Genomic DNA, 19,857 nt, shown 5'->3' on the forward strand with positions numbered 1-19,857 from the left:
TCCCCCTATGCTCTTTGCAATACACAAACTGCAATAACAGCATTCAATCTCTGTGAGTCCTTTGTTCCATCCTGGGCAGTAAAGTGTGAACCCGGAACTGTTAACATTCTTTGATCAACACTAGCCATTAATTTTTCATCTCTTCTGTAGTACAAACACCAATTTGACGTTCCTTCTCTTCCTTACTGCTGAGATCACCCTTGAACACCCACCTGGACACTGAAAGTCATGCATGAAACGCTGAGATTTAGCACGTACTGTGGGTTAAGCACCCATTTCTTGTTCCCATTTCAGTAGGATACACAGAAGAAAGACAGACACATATGAATACAAAACCAGGAGATACTGTATAACAATTTTTTATTTATCAGTATCAAATTACATAGCAAAGTAATGAATGCAGTGTCAGATCACCTTTTGAATACTGTAAATACAAACAAAATCCACCATATTGCTTAATTATCCAAAGTAAATTAAAAGTTTAAAAATGTGCGTTTCAGAGATTCCATTTGGCATATCCTGTCAATATATCCTGCATAAATATTTCTGTACCTCATTTTCATTATGTGTACCTTAATGTAGCCTCTAGAAAGCTCACATAGAGGAGATAGGACCTATCTGTATGTTTATTTTCACCACCAACTCATGCATCTGCCCTGAAATCACTGAAAGTACCTATCTGCTAGCTGACCTGACAGATAAAAGTGACTGTACCTATAGACCTACAGATGTAAGGACAGATAAAAGTGGCCAGACCCACAGCTACTGCCATCAGTGCAAGATGGCTGAATGCATGATATCAGCTGTGGATCAGGTCTTTAAATTACTGACAAAGCAGTGATGTACTTTCATGGAAGCTGGGCTATCTGATGGCCAGATCTTGTACACTCCAATATGTATGGAAATTCCTGGGATATTTACACCACTCTTTACACAGGTCTGACTCTGCTAAACAGAAAGAACAATTCCCTGTTTATAAGGTTAAGTGACAAATAAAGCCAGGTCTGTTGATTTCATGTAAGTTGAATAGGATTTGGCCACAGCTGGATACAAACTAGATAATTCAACAGAAGTATTTTAATGGTGCTAATCAGCGGTATCATTTAAATGGGACTTCCTTGGAAACTGTGTAAATAGAACACTTTTTCCTGATGGATGCGATAATAAGCTTCACTTAGCACTGTTTCCAGAAGTTAAGACTACTGAGACATGGCAGATGTATGAAATGGAAAACACCATAGAAACATATATTTTGTTTAGAATACCATGAACAGAAGTACAGAAGCGTTGATGCAGGTACTGGCAAGGTAAGGAAAGGGAAGGAGGAAAAATTTTAGGCAGCAATCCCATGGCAACACAGAAGTTACTCTTGATCCCTCCAATTCACCACTATCAGTGGAAGTCAGGCTTCTCTGGGAAGGTGCAACCTGAACGCTTGATAATTACGCTGGCTGCGTAATGTCCAGCCCGGATGCACTCGGTCACCGGCCGGTCATAGACGAGCTGGGACAGAAAGCCTATGGGACATAGTGGGAGAGAAAGAGAAGGGAGAAAATGGTCAGATTAGTTTTTTGAGTGTACCTGTTTGTTACAGGGCAAAGCACTGAAATACTGGCCTGCCTGTATGTACCCCTGCAGCCTGGCCAGCTTAAATTGAGAATCACACTTGAGTGACCTGCAGGGCTGGAGTGGTGCTGCTGCTATTTCTTTCTGAAGTCTTCACTTGGTAGCTTCCAGTAAATTAAAGATTATCAAGACTGATCATTATTAGTGTTCTCAAAATGATTTTACCAGCATTCTTGCCCTCTTCTTTATGGAGACAACCCCTGATTCCTCAAAGAACATTTTAAAAACAAAGAAGCAGTTTTGCCTGCTGAAGAGAGTTCCTTCTGTTCTTACTGGCTACAGCTACAGCCCCACACCACTGTGTCCAAGCTTTTCTCCAAAAAAGAGAAAGGCATGCAATGAGAAACATTCTATTCAGAGTTACAGGTGCTCACAGTGCAAAGAAGGTGAAAAACTTTTACCTGACGAGGAAAGTTAGATGACATCTGCTGCCATTGATTATGGGACATTGAATCTAAGACTTCAGCAACAGAGGGTACCTCTGAGCATGTGCAATACCCCCCTGAACAGCAAACAGCAAACCAGGCGCCTCTCAGAATCGGGGCATGCAGTTCACGGCTGCAGCTGGCACAGCCTGGCATGCACAGCTTGGAAAGCCAGGAATCACTGGGAGCTGAGTGCTCTGAAAACCTGAGCACCTCTTAAATGAATAGAGGCAGGGAATCCTGAAAAGGTACTTGGAGAAGTTAAGTACAAGCAGCACCAGAAATTTTATGAATTGAGTCCCTCATTTCTGAAACATTTTGTCTTGCCTGAAACTATTGTGATCAAAAGCGTGACAGAACTTACGGCAGAGGTGAAATACGTATTTTACATTTGGAAGAGGTCTTCAAGATGTGAGAAGTAAACTTGGTATCTTATAATTTACAACTCTACTCTGTCATTCTAGAGGTAATATTTTATTCACTTTTATCCTGTTTTTAATATGTTTCAGATGTATCTCTCTTCCTTGTCCAATCACAGAAGGAAAGTGAGACTTCCCCAAGAAAATCAGAATTCTAGCAAGCTGAAAGATGTTCTTTTTAAAGATTTCATCCACCATTTCAAGTTTCTGTCATGCTCAGGCTTTGGGCCTTGACAGTACAAATGCAGTCTTGAAACCATGTCCCTGCTACGTACTGTGTAACTCATAGGTACCAACTTCTGACATATTGCAAATTTTGTTTCAAAGCTGGTATGTTTTGCTAGCTTGCTTCCATATTCACTTTCTCTGTCCATCTGGGTTACTGTTGGGACAAAGGCTCTACATTATATTGTGATGTTCTCATTTAACCTGTGCTCCATTTCTAAATATTTCCTTTTGTGGTATGCTACAGCATAATTTTAGAAGATAATAAAAATATTTCATCCTATGCAATGATGTCTGCTCTTTGCAGATTAAATATCATGTAAAACAAGAAAAATAAGGTTAGATTAATGAAGGATAATACTGGTGAGCAAAGGATCTGTTTTCATGAATTACCAATATCTATCTTGGCTTCTTGGTCATGACTGATAGTGAAAAGAAGCCTAATAGATATATAGTTTTCTCTAAACTGCACCAAATTGGAGAAGAGTTTGAAACTACAAAATTGATAAATCAACCACTTTTCATTGGAATATGGAGGCCATAGAGAGTAGGCAGATTAGTTAAAAAAGGAGAAAACTCATAAATTTCGGTCATCAATACTTTTCTAGGAGAACTACATGTTGGCTGGAATTTCACAGATATTGACTGACAATAGCTGGGAAAAAATGACTCCTTCACCAACAAAAGGTAAGTCCATAAGCTCAAGTGAAGAAGACAGGAGTTATCAGTATACAAAGATAAGAATCTGAAACAGGAAGAAATTGTGCTGTGAGTTCTATCACTGATGGCAGTCAGGGATGACAGACAACACAACTGTGGCAGGATGGTCCAGCTGCAATAGTTGGGTAACAGTTGAGAAATTCAAACAGCATGCCTGGCAGAAGTCAGATCGTTTCTGAATAACGAGATGAAAATGGTCTGCTCTCCATTAAATTAACATGCATTCTTAGGAGAAACTTTCTTGGATACGTGGAGGGTGTCAATCATTAAATTTAAACTGCCTGGGAGGCAGGAGCTTGCCAGTGTGCTTCTGGGTGGTTAAAACTTCAGAGCAAGTTGTAACCATATGTAAAATGAGGCTGTTCAGACAGTCCATTTCTGACTCAGTAAGTATGAAGATGCACTGGGCAGGTCTCCAAAGGCAAACATGGGGCTAGGTTTTGTGCAGAGCATGAATTCAGAGAGAGGTTTATACAAGAAAGAACAACTGTCCTCTACATTTATGATCAAGGCATCAAACATACATGAAGATGAGAAAATCCACAGAGCGAAGGACCATAAAACATGAATTACTTTTCAGTACCAACTAGACTGACACTGTCACCACCTCCCAGGCTCACTGTAGTTTCAAGTTAGCATGACTCTTTTGTCTTCAGTGAAGTTACTTCTTATTTATTCTGATCTAAGTGAAAGCAGAGTCAGGTGAAAAAACATCTTGTTTTAATTGGGGATAGAAATGAGAGCTCTGTGATTTCAGAATGGTGCAGAAATGACATTAAGTACAGCTGTCATATATGAGATATGTAGAAACTGCAGTGGGGAGTTTGCCCTCAAACCATTCTCTTGTCTGCTGAGTTTCTCTTAAAAGGTATGTGTTTCATAGATGAAATGGAAATAGCAGTCTCTGACACAATATCGCATCGAATGACAATACAAACACACATATCACAAACACAGAACTACATCACATAGTAAGACTAGGCAGCTGGCAAAGCAGACCCCGAGGGAACACCAGAAAGCAGTGTTGTTTGAGCAGAGAAGCAAAGAGCTCTATCAGGTTGGATGCCTTAGCTGCAGAATGTTCTTTTCATTCTTTTCTGTTTTTTAATGCAGTAAAAAGCAACATGGTCAGAATATAATTCAGAGTTTGCCTCCCCCAGTGTATAAGGTACTGTGATGCAAACCCCATGAGTCATACTCTCAAGGCATGGATTCAAATCTGAGTTCCAGCTGAAGAAGTTACTCCCCCATCTGTTTTTCACCATGCTTCTTTGCTGCTGGTATAACCTGATACCCTGTCAAAATGAGCCAGAGCAGTTTAAACAGTAGCTGTTTAAACAGGGGATCTTTGCTAACCCAGCTGATTGAAACTGAAGTGGGTTAGTGAGCACTCAAACAGCCCGACCAGTGAGCAGGGTGGTGGAGGGAAGATTAGAAGCAGTTGAAGGCTGTAATCTCTTTAAGGTGCCATGACTGGAAATGCAAGAAGATAAGTGAACATGGCTTCAGACTTACTTCATACTCCTCCTACAACTTCAGACACCAAAAGGGCAGGATTGAACTCTGATCCTGTATCACAGGCCTGGGATCACAAACCTAGATCATCTCAGCACATACTAAAGTAGCTCAGCATCTACTTCATTTCTGTGTGGTCTGAACTAGTCCCTGGCTATCACTGGGATGAAGTGCAGAAAGCAGTAGTATATTTTGGCTACACAAGACAGCCTCACTTCAAGTATTTTACCAAAACAACTTCAGGCAATATTGTTTACCATGTTCTAACTGCAGCTGTTCTGCAGTAGCATTTCTGCACTGCTGAAGCTGTGGATGCTGTTGCAAGCATTGTGCACCACTCTCGTCACACTAGAACACAAAGGCAAGAGCCAAACTCAAGGCTTTCCCGTCTACCTCCTGCCTTGTTATCCAACATGTTACCTGTTTATGGAGTAAGGCAAAAGGCAGTTGCAGGATGTCTAGCAAGCCACCTTGATGTAATGAGCCATTCTGGTAAGCTTTCAGAGTAGACTGGGATGCCTTTTGTCCTTCGCAGGCAAGGATAGCCAACTAACCACCTTGCACCTACTAACAGTGAGAACTTATTTGGAACTGGGTCCAATTCATCCCACTTATCTTCCTAGAAAAAAGACAACTTTGCTTCAAAAGTTGCTTTAAACCTTAGAGTGGTACAAAATGTATTTGCATTCTCAGATGATAGAAGTGATTATAACATACCAATAGCTATTTTTGGCCCTTAATTATTTCTTTTCTGGTCAGTTGAGAAAAGCGACTCTGGAATCACTTTGCTCTGAAAAGCGTGCCTGAAATATTTGAGAGTTAATCTTTATTATCTCCAGCTTCCTTACTACATATTCTCAAAGACAATGTTTGTAATTGTTAGGTCTGCAAACAGAATGAGGGACAGAAAAGTGAAGTTGCTTTCTTCCTTTTTTGTGCTCCCCATCAAATGGAAAGTCCTGTAAGCCAGGTGTGGTGCTTGAGCCTCACATCCAGACCCGAATGGAGGCCCTCACTGAGACCAGCTCAAATCTCTTTGGGGACATCAGTATAAGTTTAAGAAGACACAGCAAGACAGTCCACTGACTGACACAAAAGGTGTTGTCTTCACTTTGTTACTCCTAAGAGTTGAGTAGCATTTAAAAATCATTAAAGGAGAACCAAATTGATTTCCTAGCAAACCAGATATTTCAGAGGCCATTTCACTGAAACCAGTGATTTCTTTGAAAGTTTTATTTCCAGATTATTAGTGGCAATTCTGAATGAACACTTAGCCCTAGTGCAGTTGGGCACAAATGTGGGAGTCCAATGGTGGAGATTTAAAACAGTTCTGGTCTGCTTCAGTAATGGTTTAACAACACTTAAAAACAGCTCATATTGAAGCCAAATGTTTCATTTCAAATTGTACACTTGACAATTAATTTTAATGACTGTTAATTACTAATGCTGGCTGAAAATCCATTTATAGCCTCCGACACCCAGCTCCCCCACTACTCGTCTTTCTTCAGTTTCTCTCACACTTCCAACCTTTACAAAATGCCCATGGCAAAATTATTATTTTTTTTTAATGCAAGAGAGAAAAGCTGAAAAAATCCAATTATCAAATGCATCAATTATAAACAACTACAAGCTGACCCTGAGTCAGAGCCCCTCAAAACCTTTTTGCTATGTGATTTTCCCAGACAATTCTGCTTCCATATGAACCCTGAAGCATATAGTCCATGCTAGCCAGGCCATTCACCATCAGAATTGTCCCAGCCACAGAAAGGATCATGACCAGCTGAGCTGCCTCCTCTTTTTTGTATTTAAAATTTCTTCAGCCTAATTTGTGCACTGCACTTTTTAAAATGGTGTTATTCCACCATGGGGACAGTTGCAAACACCTTTCTACACTCTTGTTCATATACAGAATTTATCACAGTTGCTGGAACACTCATCTTTTTTTATGTGATTCCACTAGATTTCCAGGCCAGGAGTGTGGGAAGATGCAGTTTTCAAGAAACATCACCCAGTCAATGTACAGCCTTGTAGCTGATACAATTGGGGCTTTTTTGGATGTCTTTTAGCACTGTTGGAGTGGGTTAATGTTGTAGCAGGAGCCTGGTCAGTTGTAATCAGGTGGCTGGCAATGCTGCTGCCAAGAGCCAACCAGCCACCCTAGATTTTGTAAAAGATGTTGGCATCAGTTGATTCTGCAATATAGTCACTGAACGACCGTACGTCAACATGCTGAGGTTTCTCCTTTTTTAATTTTGTGGCAGATGGTGGATATTACAGCCAAGAACTGTGGTAAGCCAGAGGCCCTGCCCATTGCTATCAAACCAAATGTTGGCTATTCTAAATGGAAACGTTTTTGATTAAGGGTGGGATTTGGCTTCTTTGGTTTTCATGTCTTTTGGCACTGTGGTCTGACACATCAGACTTACAGTATATAAGACAAATTAAATGTAAGCATCTTCAAACATTCTATATTTCTTTCAACCTTCATGCACTTTAGCACTTTCTCTTCAAAATTTACTGTAAGAATGATTCCATACATGTATATATATGTTATTAACTACAAATGTATATGCATAGAAACGTGTCTTTTTCTCTCCTTGAAAATGAAATGGCTCTGTGCTTACACAGAACTGTAGTGACAGGCTAATTACAATTGAGAGAAAAAAGGTTACCAACCCTTCCGTAAAAATGGTCATTTAAGATGTATATCTAACAAGTGGCAACCTTGAAATCTCTCACTGAAAAGAACATTAGAAAATCCTTTCTGACTACACCACTGGAGGAAAGTTTTAATAAAAACTAATTAAACTACAAAAATCTCAAGTGGTTAACTGATTTTAGGGGCTAAATTTCTGGCAATTCTAATTATCCTCTTGTGGCTTCACTTAGTGTTTCACAACCATGACAGATGACAATGAAAAACTGCAGTTAAATTCATCCTCCCTGACACCATGCTAAGCACTAGCTTCTCCCTCTCCAAGTAAAATCAATACCATGTTTGAGTAAACACGTTTACAGCTTTATTAGGATGTCTTGCTTGTTCTGTAACAGCAACTTGAAGCTGTGGTAGCAAATCGACTCAACTCAGTTAAACCTAGAGAGCTGAGTAAGAGGCTCATCGATAAGGTTGTTATATAAATAAACTGCAGGAGACCAGAAAGCTGGAACAAACAGCCTGGTAAATGTCAATATTTTTACTTCCAGAGAATGACAAAACCATGAGATCAGGAATAAAATGTTTCAGAAGTCTATATTTACTTTATTTATAAAATGGTCACGTGCTAAAAGCATTTCACTGCCTGTGTACAAGAAACTTCTTATTTTGTAATCACCAGTGTGAATACTAAACCAAGCATGTTTTAAGAAAAGCAGTGATACTGGTATTGCTATGCCTATCCCTCTTGTTTTCTTCTTATTTACAGACACATTTTGAATGCATTGAATTTCTGTAAGGATCACTCAGATGGGTGTACATCTTCCTCACTCTGAGGTTATACAGTCATTTATGGACACATGCAAAAAATACAACTTTGCATTTACTACACAACTATGAATAAGTGAAAGGAGTGTTTTCAGTTTAGCAGCCTTTTCCTGGAATGGAGAGGAGGTGTTGAATACACAAAGAAAAAAAAAAGAACACGGACTCTAATGCTTTAAACCATTACATGTGGGAAATGTTAATGAAAGATTTCTGCAGAAATGTAACAATAAAAAAAAAAAGAAATAAAACTTCATTACATCCCTGTTATTCCAGTAGGAATCAGTTACTCAAGGCTGAATAATTTCATTGCATTGCACATGATTGCCACTGTTTGGCTCTACTGGGCCAGCTCACTGCAGCTCAGAGAACAAGGTGTCATCATAGTTCCCAGGCACCTGTATAGGTGCCCAGGCCCACCAGAAACTCCCTCTAAGGAAAATCAGCAGTCTTGGTTCTTTGATGCTTTCATTCAAGTAGGAACAATGTATGCAGCTCTGTAATGCTTTACTCCTGAGAGCTGTGCCATGGATGAGAAAACAGACCCTGAGGTGAAGCCTACTTAAATTGATGTGAGTTTTCCTATCACTGCCCTGTGCCTTGACTGCATACTGTCCACCTTCAGAGAGGGAATGGCTCAAAGCTGGAGCTTTGTTATATTTTATTATAAATATAAAAAGTGTTTTATCCTCTGACACCCTTCCACATTAATCATCCTCAGTGGACTCTATTTATAATCTGTTGCAAATAACTTCTATTAAATTCCCCAGCGCATCTTATTGTCCAAGAAAAGAACCATTTCAGTCTATAATATGCTCCAAGAAAGATGTGATAGAGGAAAATGATAGCAAAGTTATAACTTCTCATGGTTTGGTCCTATTTTTCATTTTTAAGTCCACATGATGAGCTTTGGGAAATTTCCTTTAGGATCAGAATCTAGTTGCCTTAGGCTTGTCTCCAGCAGCCTCCAGGGGAAACATTTGATTAAAAAAGCCCCCTCCAAGCTTACAAGGAGTATTCAAGGCACTCCATGTGCCAAACCAGAAACAGGTATTTTCATTGGAAGTATCCTCTCTATTTGAAAAAAAACCAACTTTCCAGAATGATATTTCTCTTTGTTTTTCCTAAAAGCATTTCCTAGAAGTGTACTTCAAAATCTAAAATTCTTCTTAGTAATTTTTGAGACAACAGACTGAAATAAGCTTTCTTTTATTAGCACCTGGGGAAAATTTCTGAGCCTCAAACCAGATCTGTCGTATTGACACTAAATGGTGCAGATTAGTACAATTACTGCTTGGAATAAGAGGAAAAGAACTGTGCCAATTTACTACAGATACAATGAAATTCTAAGGATAATAAAATGGAATAATATGTACTATCCCCTACTCAGTTTTTAACATATATTCAAGTGCAAAAAAGGTTACACAAACGTAACTTCATGGCCAAGATTCACATGCACAAAAGTTAGGAGATCTGAAGTTGCATTTGCAGAACAACCACCTCTCAGGAGAGTTTTATTTGCAGGTGTGCTTTCACACAGCCAAGCCAGCAGTATGCAAAGAGAATCAAAAAGCAACACCCAGTGCAGTGGGAATACAGGAGCTAAGCAGCCTATGAATTTCTTGACTTTTGTGGGCTGAAATAGCCTACTCTAGCATTATATTCATAATGCTCCTATTTTAATACAGTGACACTTAACATCTTTTGCCTCTTTAAATATCGGTTACAGTTCTGGATTGTTAGCAAAAATTTACTGATCACCAGTAACAGTAATGTCCCTTTCCATGGAGTCAGAGATCAGTGTCAAATCAACCTACAAGCACTGCTACTACCACTGCTTTTAACCAGGACCACGTTTTTTCTTTTAATTCCTTTTTACTGCAATCTTGCCATCTTCCCACTTCAAGTATGAGCCCATTGCAGTGTGGGGGAAGTGAACAAATTCTGGGAGACTTTACCATCCTCTTATATAATAGAGCAGCTGTAAGTGAGTGAGGACCCAGCCTGTGAACACCACAGCCTGAGAAGTGTCCTTATGGTCATTGTGTCCATGTCCTTAGCAGCCACTGAAGCATGTTAGATGTCAAATAGACAACGTATTTCAGTGTATTTTTATATCTCATTGAGTGGTGTTTTATCTCCTGCGAATATAGCATCAGCTTAATCTGACACATCATTTCTTAGGGGACTATATCCTGTCCTGATTCCCAGGGGAATGTTCTTGATGATCCAATCTGACGAGTGCCTCTGTCTCTACTCAGAATACATTAAAATAACACAAAAATATTGCCAACAGTCTGCAAGCAAGGTAATAGTAACTCATTAAAGTAATTTCTAACCTTCCACATGAACATTTTCTTTATCATTACATGATTTTCTAACACATGACACATTAACATAAAATGAAATGTTATGAGGGTAGGGATAGTAGGCATGACAAAGTATTTTAAACGGTGATGATTTGCTTTGAGGCGTTAAGTCAATTTGTAATTGTCCCATAGCTATTACAGCAAAAATTGGAACTTTATAATTGGTTTTGAAAATCTGTTTTTAACATAGTAGGTCGTTTTTTAAAATGTACACAACCTATTTGATGTTTATTTTTCACAAAACCTGTCCAGAATGTCACTGAATTTATAGTGAGGTAAATTAGGCCTTTTAAAACCCAATTTTGCAAAATATTAATCCTCTTGCTGTGTACTGAGGCTCCCTAACACTGACGGTGTCACTGACAGGAAGCGAGACACAGAGGCTAAAGGAATCAGGTCCTGCTTCAGACTAATTAGAAACTTTGAGGGTTTTTTAATTCCATACACTGATCCTTTTAAGTGGATCTTTCGCTTCTACGTGTTATTTAAGAAATGACAGCAAGTATACTAATGTTTTGCCTTACTTTTATTCTACTACGTCTTTTTCTGGATTGCCTTTAAATGGAATAGGTGAAAATGTGAACTACTGTATTTACTTTACTATATTATGATAAAAATACATAAGTAACGAAATTGGGAGGAACAGTTACAGACCAAGAGAAGGGTAGCAATTGAAACAAAACAATGAAAACAGAATAATCACAATTATACTTTGACAACACATGCAACCAGGTTTAAGTATAATGTCAGCACAGAAGAGGGTATTCTTTCCAAGGAAATAATTTTGAATGGATATTGGTGAAAAAAGAAGTAGGGAATTAAAAAGGAAACAGATATATTCCATGTTTTTTTCTGAGTGATATCTATTTTTATGGGTTTGTTTAAGTAGCTGCAATTCAAACTGTGGCAAATTTCGCAAATGAACCAATACTAATGTTGGAATTACTAGCAACTGGCTACACTATTGATCAGAATAATGATGTGCCTCTAGCTGAGACTGAGAAACTTCAACCAGGAACATATAATCTGGTCATTTTCTAGTTTGCAGAAGGTCAGTTACAGAGGTAATATGATCATCTAATAGCCCGCGTTTATGTGTGATGTTTATCTGAGAGAGTTCCGAATGCCATCAGAACACAGGGGTGGTAAGTCATGGGCACGTCGACAAGTTATCCCCTAGCAAGTAGAGATTGATGCCCTCTCTGCAGCTCAGCTATTATGCTCATGTATGCTGTTTATAAACCAGAGTAGTAAAGACGGGCAAAATGGGCTGTCAGTCAAAGTGCTGATGACACTAAGTAAGTATTCTTATTTCAAAGCTTCCTATCTCATCCGCCATGATCTCAGTAACAACAGGACTGCTCAGAGGCAATTAGCCACCCATGTCGTACAAATGAAAACTAAGAGAGTGCTGCTTTCTGTTATAACAGTTATCTTCAAAGAAAAGACAGAACAATTCAAAGTAGTATCCCCTCTCTCTTTGCTGGTGAAGATAAATTTTGTAGCAACAATCAGCCATTACAAGTTACATGCACATACATATTTAATTGATATCACCAAAAAAATATCCCTTGCTCCCAGATGGCAAGTAAAACTGCATCTCAGAGCTCTGGTGTTATCAGAAGGGAGTACTTCACAGCAGTGATATTTTATCCACTGTATTTCTCTCTATCAAATGTGATTAAAAAATGATGACAACTTCCCAAGGTATCTTAAACAAGTATAAAAACCTTATAAAAATTAAAGACCGCTATAAGTGGATGAAGTAGCTTCTGATATCACACTCCTGCTGTTCAGTAAAGAACTGTTCCTAGCTCCTTGAACGCCCATTTCAACAAATCTAGAATGTTCTAGGGGTGGTGAATTCTGGAGGAAGAGCACCCCTTACAGCACAGATTTATACAGAGAGAAAAATACAACAAATAAGAGAAATATTTGTTTTTAGTGTAAACAAATTCTTCCTCAATCTTCAAGAGCCCTAGAAATCCATTAAGCAACTTTCTTTTTAATATAGTCACAAGCTTACTCATAATTTAGCGTTCTGAAAAAACATTCAAATCTGCCTCTGCTGAAGGCATTATCAGATCTTTTTGCATGTTCAGCACTCCTGGAATAGTCATATAGGAACTATACATAAAAGCTTATTTCATTTCTCACACGTGCACATGCCTCTATCACCACAATTCTTTCACAATCAATACAGAAGGGACTTATTAGACTAAGTCATGATACAGTCCCTCTTTGCCCTAGAACAGATTTATTGCAAGAAGATGGAATTCCCATTCCATGAGCTTCATTTTTAATTCAGTCAGCTCCTACTCCGGAGCCACCAGCATTGCCCTCAGAAGATGACTGAGTCTGGATTTCTAGAGGAGCAGGAACTGGCACCTGGGAACTTAATACCTATAGGATTAAAACTCATAGGACCATAACACAATTTAGGTGGGAAGAGACCTCTGGAGGTCACCTGCACCTGGCTTAAGGCGGGGTCAACTCAGGTAATGTCAAATCCCATCAAGATGATTTTTTCATTTTAAAAATCACTGGGTTCCTTCCATAAACGATGGATTCTGCAGAGCAACAGCACAAGAATTATTATATTGGTTTCAATTATGTTTCCAATTTAATCAATATTATACTTGTTTCAATCCACCAGCTTCAGCCAAATACGCCAAAGCTATCCTAGTGCATTCAGAAAACAGAACCAGACCTTTTTCCAAAGAGGTTTCTGAATCAATCTTTAAACAGTAGAGGAGTAATAATGACCAGTTATTCTGTGTACTATGTATTCTTTGTAAACCTGTATTTTTATCTCTTGTACTGTGATTTTATAAATATACATACATGTATATGTACATGTATAATATACTCACAGAGTGTTTCACACTAAAGATAATATTTCAATACTTCAATAATGTAGAAGAATATCAAATATCACTTAGTTCTGAAATCAAAGCTGGATGTCACTCTAGAAAATCATTTGCATTTACCTCATGAACAGAGGCTAAAATTTGAACAATGTGAGAACCTTTAGGCAAACTCCTACAAGTCCAAGGTCTTCATCTAATTTGTAGAGACACTTACATAAAGACAGAAAAATAATGTTTGGAATTAACCTCTCTATTAAAGATGAGGAAATGGCTTTACTGAGACAGTTTGGCTCAGAGTCAAAAAGAGGGAAGTATCTTCACTAAGCCCTGTGGTCCCTAAAGAGGAGATAAGGAGGCCATGAGGCCCACTCACACAAGGACACATAAAAGAGGATGACTCCTCTTTTGCTGCTCTCCCTGTGTCTGATAGCTGAGACAGGAGTTGGCCATCTTATAAGGCTCACGCTGGGCTTCACAAGAAAGAGAAAGAGAGAGAACTGCTTATTCTGTAAGTATGTGCACGAAAAAATTGCGACTGTAGCTTTCAAACTCTAGCTAGCAGCTTTATGAGATTCCTCAGCACATGAAAGCTGCCAATGTCGTTTTTAAATTGACAGGTGGTTTGAGCCATTGACCTCCCCTTTGATACTGACAGAGGCAAATTGCTATCAGCTCCTATCTGGCACTGTACAATGCTTAATGAAGAGCTCCTTCTACCTTGGGATTTCTTTTCCTTGAGAATGGTATAACATCTTTATAGCATGGTGATAAGTAATACACACTTGCTGCGATCAGTCTGTTATTGCTTCATCATGCTACTTGAAAATGATTTGTGGCTCCATTTCATACTCTAGTACTTTTCATGTAGTATATGACTAAATCATAGCAGATTATTAAGTCAATATATTTATATTGATGGAACCTGAAGAAACATTGATTATATACCTTCTCCTATTCATTTGTTATGAACTCTTTACCCAGTTCCAGTGACTAGACAGATTCTAGGGGAGAGATTTTGCAGGGAACAATGGCAGCAACTATCAGAACAGATGCTTATTGTTTTCATTTGTTACAGTGGCAATGACAAAGGGGAGTTCAAACAGAAGGCAGACCTACTCTGGCTGAAGAGAGCAGGATAGCATAAAGGAAAGCATATGATGGTAAAACTGTCCATATTTCAATCTATTTATTGCCATTAAGTATGCTTTGATTATCATTATTGCAATGGTTGAAGCTGGGGCTGACTAGTAATAAATAAATGTTAATTTAATGAGCAACAGAATGCTCCCCAAACTCCACAAACTAAGGCTGTAATTCCATTAAGAGGACTCTTGTGACATAAGCCATGTCAGCAAAGCTCCAGTGATTTGTCACTGTCATAATAATCTGGAGGTGGAATTGCAACTTAAATTTATGGGTATTTCAGGGATTCATAACCAAAAATCTGTGGTACTTCTGAAAACCACAAGAGGTGCTGAGATGCTACAAAGTAAACCATTATTGCTTAAACTTGTAAAAGGTAGCAGTGTTGCTGGTAAGCAATAAAAGCTGAACTGTGTCAGTGTTGTTTAGAGAAGTGTTTTTAGCATAAAGATACCTGCAGCGATTTTAAAACCCAGTTTCTTATTCGTGCACTGCACCAGCCTGAGTGGCAGATGACTTGATGCCTGCAGTAAGAGGCAAGAAATTCAGAGATATTCCTGGTGCCAACTTAATAAAACCACATTTCAACTGAAGAATGCAGTTTATTTCTTGCTGCTAGCTGTTGGGGTGAGCTAGTTCTCCTCGGAGGCCAGCGGCTTCATGTTTAGAAATGCTGAACTCATGAATCAACTCATAGTTACAAGCGCCCAGAAACTTAGAGTCTTTAAACTTTTTCTTGACTTTAAGGTCTCAAGAGCTTCAGTAGTTAGACTGGTTCTAGTAAAACAAACCCCAACAGTTTTCTTTTTTTCAACTTGTACATGGAGAAACATATGAGGGGTGATTTGCCAAGTTGGCATAATTATTGAGAAGGAATTTCCTTACAATCTGTGAGTTATACCTCTGGAAGAGAGTGTCTCTGTGTAAGATCTTTCAAAATGTGATAGAGTCTAACACACACCTGACCTCCTAATGCAAATCAATCTTGTTTGATGGGGTTAGTTCTCATTATACCCCACGTTTCCCTCTCAGCCAAGACACCTGCTCCAGCAAAACCACTGTTCAGTCCAGCGAATATACTGGTTCCAGAGAAGTATGGGAAACTTTGCCATGAGAGTCTTGTTCTCTGCTGTTCGAATAAAGGAACTAAGTTTTCAGGAGAGGATATTATAACACTGAGTGAATTTTTTAGCTAAGGGATTAATTTTGAAAGATTTTACTACAAGGACACTAAAATCAAAACATTACATGTACTGTTGCCTAGGTAGTAACAACTGATAAAAACCTCAATCAAAGAAAGAAGCAGAAAAGCACTGAAGAGAATATAGCCTTCCTGTAGTAAAAATTCTGTCAGGACAGTAACACTGCAGCTGGCTCAGTGCTAGACCCAATGCTAGAGATCCATATGCTGAGCAGTATTACCTACACTACGGCACAGGGCTTGCTGCTAGGGAGACAATAAAGAACTTGTCCTGTTATAAATACACTTTGAAAACACATGAAAAGTGTGATACAGATAAAATACAGACATTTCCCCCAAATGAAACACAGACCAAATCAAAGCCTATCCAGTCCAGTATTCTGTTTCCTACATATGGGAAGGAAAATTAAATGACTCCTTGAAGAAGGAGACCACAGTACACATAAGACTAGAATCGCCTGTGTATCTAGACTGCTATGAGTCCCAATTCTCCCATCTGGACTAACTCAGGAAAATCTATTCTCTGAGGAGAATAAATGATCAAGTTATTATTTATGGAGTGACAGAAGAGAACTGAGATATCCCAGAAGCTAATGGAAGAACTATAGATATTCTAAAGCTCATGTTGCTTTGAGTCACAGGAGAGAGAAGCATGGTGCAACAAGAGGCTGAGCTCACACACCGACGCTCAGGTAAGCGTCTAACTGCAAGGACAGCCCAGGCAGATTTGCCATGGCTGAGCTGACTTCCATTACAGAGGGAAAACCAGCTGTGGTCCTTTCCCTGACAGTGAGGGAGAACTGTACAATGCACTGGACTGCATTGCTCTTGTGCCCCAGTGAAAAAGCATCTGATGCCTCAGTGCTATTTGTGGGGCAACTGAGGATAATATACATCCATAAACAGTGATACAGGACTTGTGTTAAGATTATCCCAAATATACAGGAGCTTGCTGTATCTTAACACTTAGAATGATACAGGAGAGTTAATCTTTTAGAATATGTCCCTTCATCCCTCCCTTCCACAGCTGAGCATTGTCCACATCACCTTTCCCCTTTGAGAAAGGAATCTCACAACTGATCCATGACCAGCCTGACAGGATGTGCCTCAATTCCTTACACTGCTGGTGGAAGACAGTAGTTTGGAATAGAGACTGATGTGGTTTATATCAGCCTTTCCATTCAGGACATTCTAAATAAAGTCAATGTTTTAGCCCTTCTACAGAAAACCAGCAGCTATGGCAGTACCAGGGAAAAGGATGTAATCTAAAGAGGGAAGCTTTTGAGAGATCTACTTTTTAATTTGATCTATTGTGTTATAAAACTGTTCTTAAAGCCCTGATTATTTAGTTGCAATAGCCTTCCTTGAGCTAACCTAGGAAAGAACAAAATTAGGATTATTAAAAAAAAGTCCTGATTTCAAGAGGCCTAAAATTGAAGAACTGAAAATAAATACAACCTGAGATAAACATGGTAGACACATGAAAACAAAAAAAGCAAGACCTTTTCTCTCTTTTTTTTCCCTCACAAGAACAGCAGCTTATTGGCACAGCTGATACACACAGCAAATGTATACAAGGACAAGCACTTGAAGATGATCTTATTTATGTTATAGTCACTGTTATCTACTGGTTCAAATTTAGTCTTGTTTGTGATTTAGGAACAATAGAGAGTGACAAGCATGCCCTCAAAGGTGTATGAATAATATGACCTAATGTGTTTCCCTCTATTTCTGTCCTTTTTGATTCCTTAAAGCACTGAAGTAATGAGTAAAAACATTCCTATTCTCAGACAGATTTAAGTATATACTGAACATTTACCATTGGTTTAAATGCTGTATTAAGAAAGGATGGAATTACTCACATGCTTAAGATTAAGCTTATGTTGAATATTTTCTTGAAGTGGGACACAATTTTGAAGCTTTAATTTGGTAACACACTGCTTGTTATCCCCTTCATAGTAACAAGACTGAGTCCTGCAATTCTATTTAAAAAGTCTCTTTTGTAATATTTCCAGTAAATTAGTGACTAATGGAGCTCCTTACAGCTACTACATACTGGATATTAGAGCCTTCAGGATGCAATAGTGCATCACAGAACTACATGGATGAAGGTTACAATGAATGACAGAAATCTTGGATTAGACTGAGTTTTGGCTTACATTGAATAATTTTTTAAAACAGGCATAGACATAACATCCTCTTTTTTCCTTAGAGCTTGCGCCAAAAAAAATAGTAAGTTTGCAAATGGATATTAAGCAATGCCAGATATTTTCGGGGTTTGTTTTAACAATTTAACCCTTTGCATTCTTTTCTGATGTCCAAATAATTGTATTGGAAGCAGATGTTCTACCAAAATTTACATGATCAGAGACATTATGCTCACTTATTAACATACTGTTTAATATTCACTACAACCTGTTTTAAAGAACAACAATGTGTTAACATTTAAGCCAGGAGGGATTTCTGTACACTATATAGTACTTGATGCAGCTTGTTTATGCAACAGTCTGACAGATACAATTAATCTCATGAAAACGACCAGAGTACAGCATAATGGCATATTATTTTTGAAGTAATAGAACACACTTTCCCTTTGGAAATCAGAACTTAATTAAATCATACAACTTCAGGATGAGGAGAAAAGCTGTAAAAGAATGAAGCTTGTTCTGAAGGACAGTTGAATAAAAAACCAGTAGATTTTATATAGAGAGAATAGGAGGATAATCTCCAAACAACAGAAAGAAGTAAGAAATACCTCCAACAAATGCATCTCCAGCTCCATTGGTATCCACAATTTCACTCTGATCACTCACCAATACAGGGAAAGTAGTCACTTCATTTTCTGTAGAGAAAGGGAAGAATAGAACATGAGTTACTTGGGAATCTGACTTTGAAACGCACAACAAACACTGAAAATCAAAACAATTCAAAACTATGACCTTTAGCATGATAATTTGGGTAAAAATAGGTTTGGTTTATAATTCTGTCTGTATTTACTGCACAGGGATATGGGAACACGTTCAAACAAGCCGTAAGTTGTGGGCATTTTCATTATTTACTTCCAGCCTCATTTATTTTCTCTACCTCCTAATACTAAGGACAAGAGAAAAAGAGTAAGGAAAAGAGTAAAAGAAAAAAAGTACATTAGAAAGAACAACGTAAAACACCTGGGGCATATGGACGAGACAGAAAAATCCATCCTGCCAAAACCAGTTCTTTCCACTAGTTGCAGGAAGGTGACATAGCCTCCAGAATGGCCAGTACAAGCCTCCAAAAGATCAACAGAAACTGCTGCATTGTTAAAACCAAAATACATATGAATTAACTAAAATAAAGCTGTGAAATAAAAAGAAAAAACAAGTGTAAATCAAAGTGCTTTCAAATTATACCTTAAAAAAATTCCATATATGTAAGAAGCCTTGCAACTTGCCATCTGACTAGATTTGGTTTCAAGAGTTCAATGATTGCACCCTCTTCCTTAGTATTTATTTTAAAACCCCCAACTATTTCCTTCAGCTCCCTGCCCTCTACTGGCACTCATTAAATGTATTGCAATAGGTGGATACTCAGCATCTTCACCTCCAATTCACTGCTACACCATAGTTCAGCATAATTACACCACTTAGGTATGATAACTTTAGAGTTCTAGGGTTATAAATTTAATATATGCCACTAATTAATCAGCTATGGCTTTCCAGGTGGTAATGTCATAATGACGTGATAAAAATATAATTACCACCTTGTCACAATACCTTGTTAAAGTGTAAATTACCCCTGTAACAGAGCCAATGGAAGTTCTGCCTCTGGTAGTCAGTATGCATTAAACTGTCTCAGAGCAAACAGATTTTACTTTGGCAGACAGCAGG

The 19,857-nt window shown here is 38.4% G+C and overlaps 1 protein-coding gene across 1 annotated transcript in view; it reads right to left on the bottom strand.

Annotated features, from left to right (window-relative positions):
- Nucleotides 1–343: 343 nt before the first annotated feature.
- The window catches only part of ADK (adenosine kinase), a 259,246-nt gene continuing 239,732 nt past the window's right edge, over nucleotides 344–19,857 (bottom strand). Inside the window, exons 9-10 of the mRNA XM_008642852.2 lie at nucleotides 18,747–18,833; nucleotides 344–1,517 (exon numbers count right to left, since the gene is read on the bottom strand). Coding sequence (XP_008641074.1) covers nucleotides 1,393–1,517; nucleotides 18,747–18,833 — 212 coding nt within the window. The 3' untranslated portion in view covers nucleotides 344–1,392. The remainder of the gene's footprint in view (nucleotides 1,518–18,746; nucleotides 18,834–19,857) is intronic.

The sequence above is a fragment of the Corvus brachyrhynchos genome, unplaced genomic scaffold, assembly GCF_000691975.1.
Source record: "Corvus brachyrhynchos isolate BGI_N302 unplaced genomic scaffold, ASM69197v1 scaffold279, whole genome shotgun sequence".
NCBI lineage: Eukaryota > Metazoa > Chordata > Aves > Passeriformes > Corvidae > Corvus > Corvus brachyrhynchos.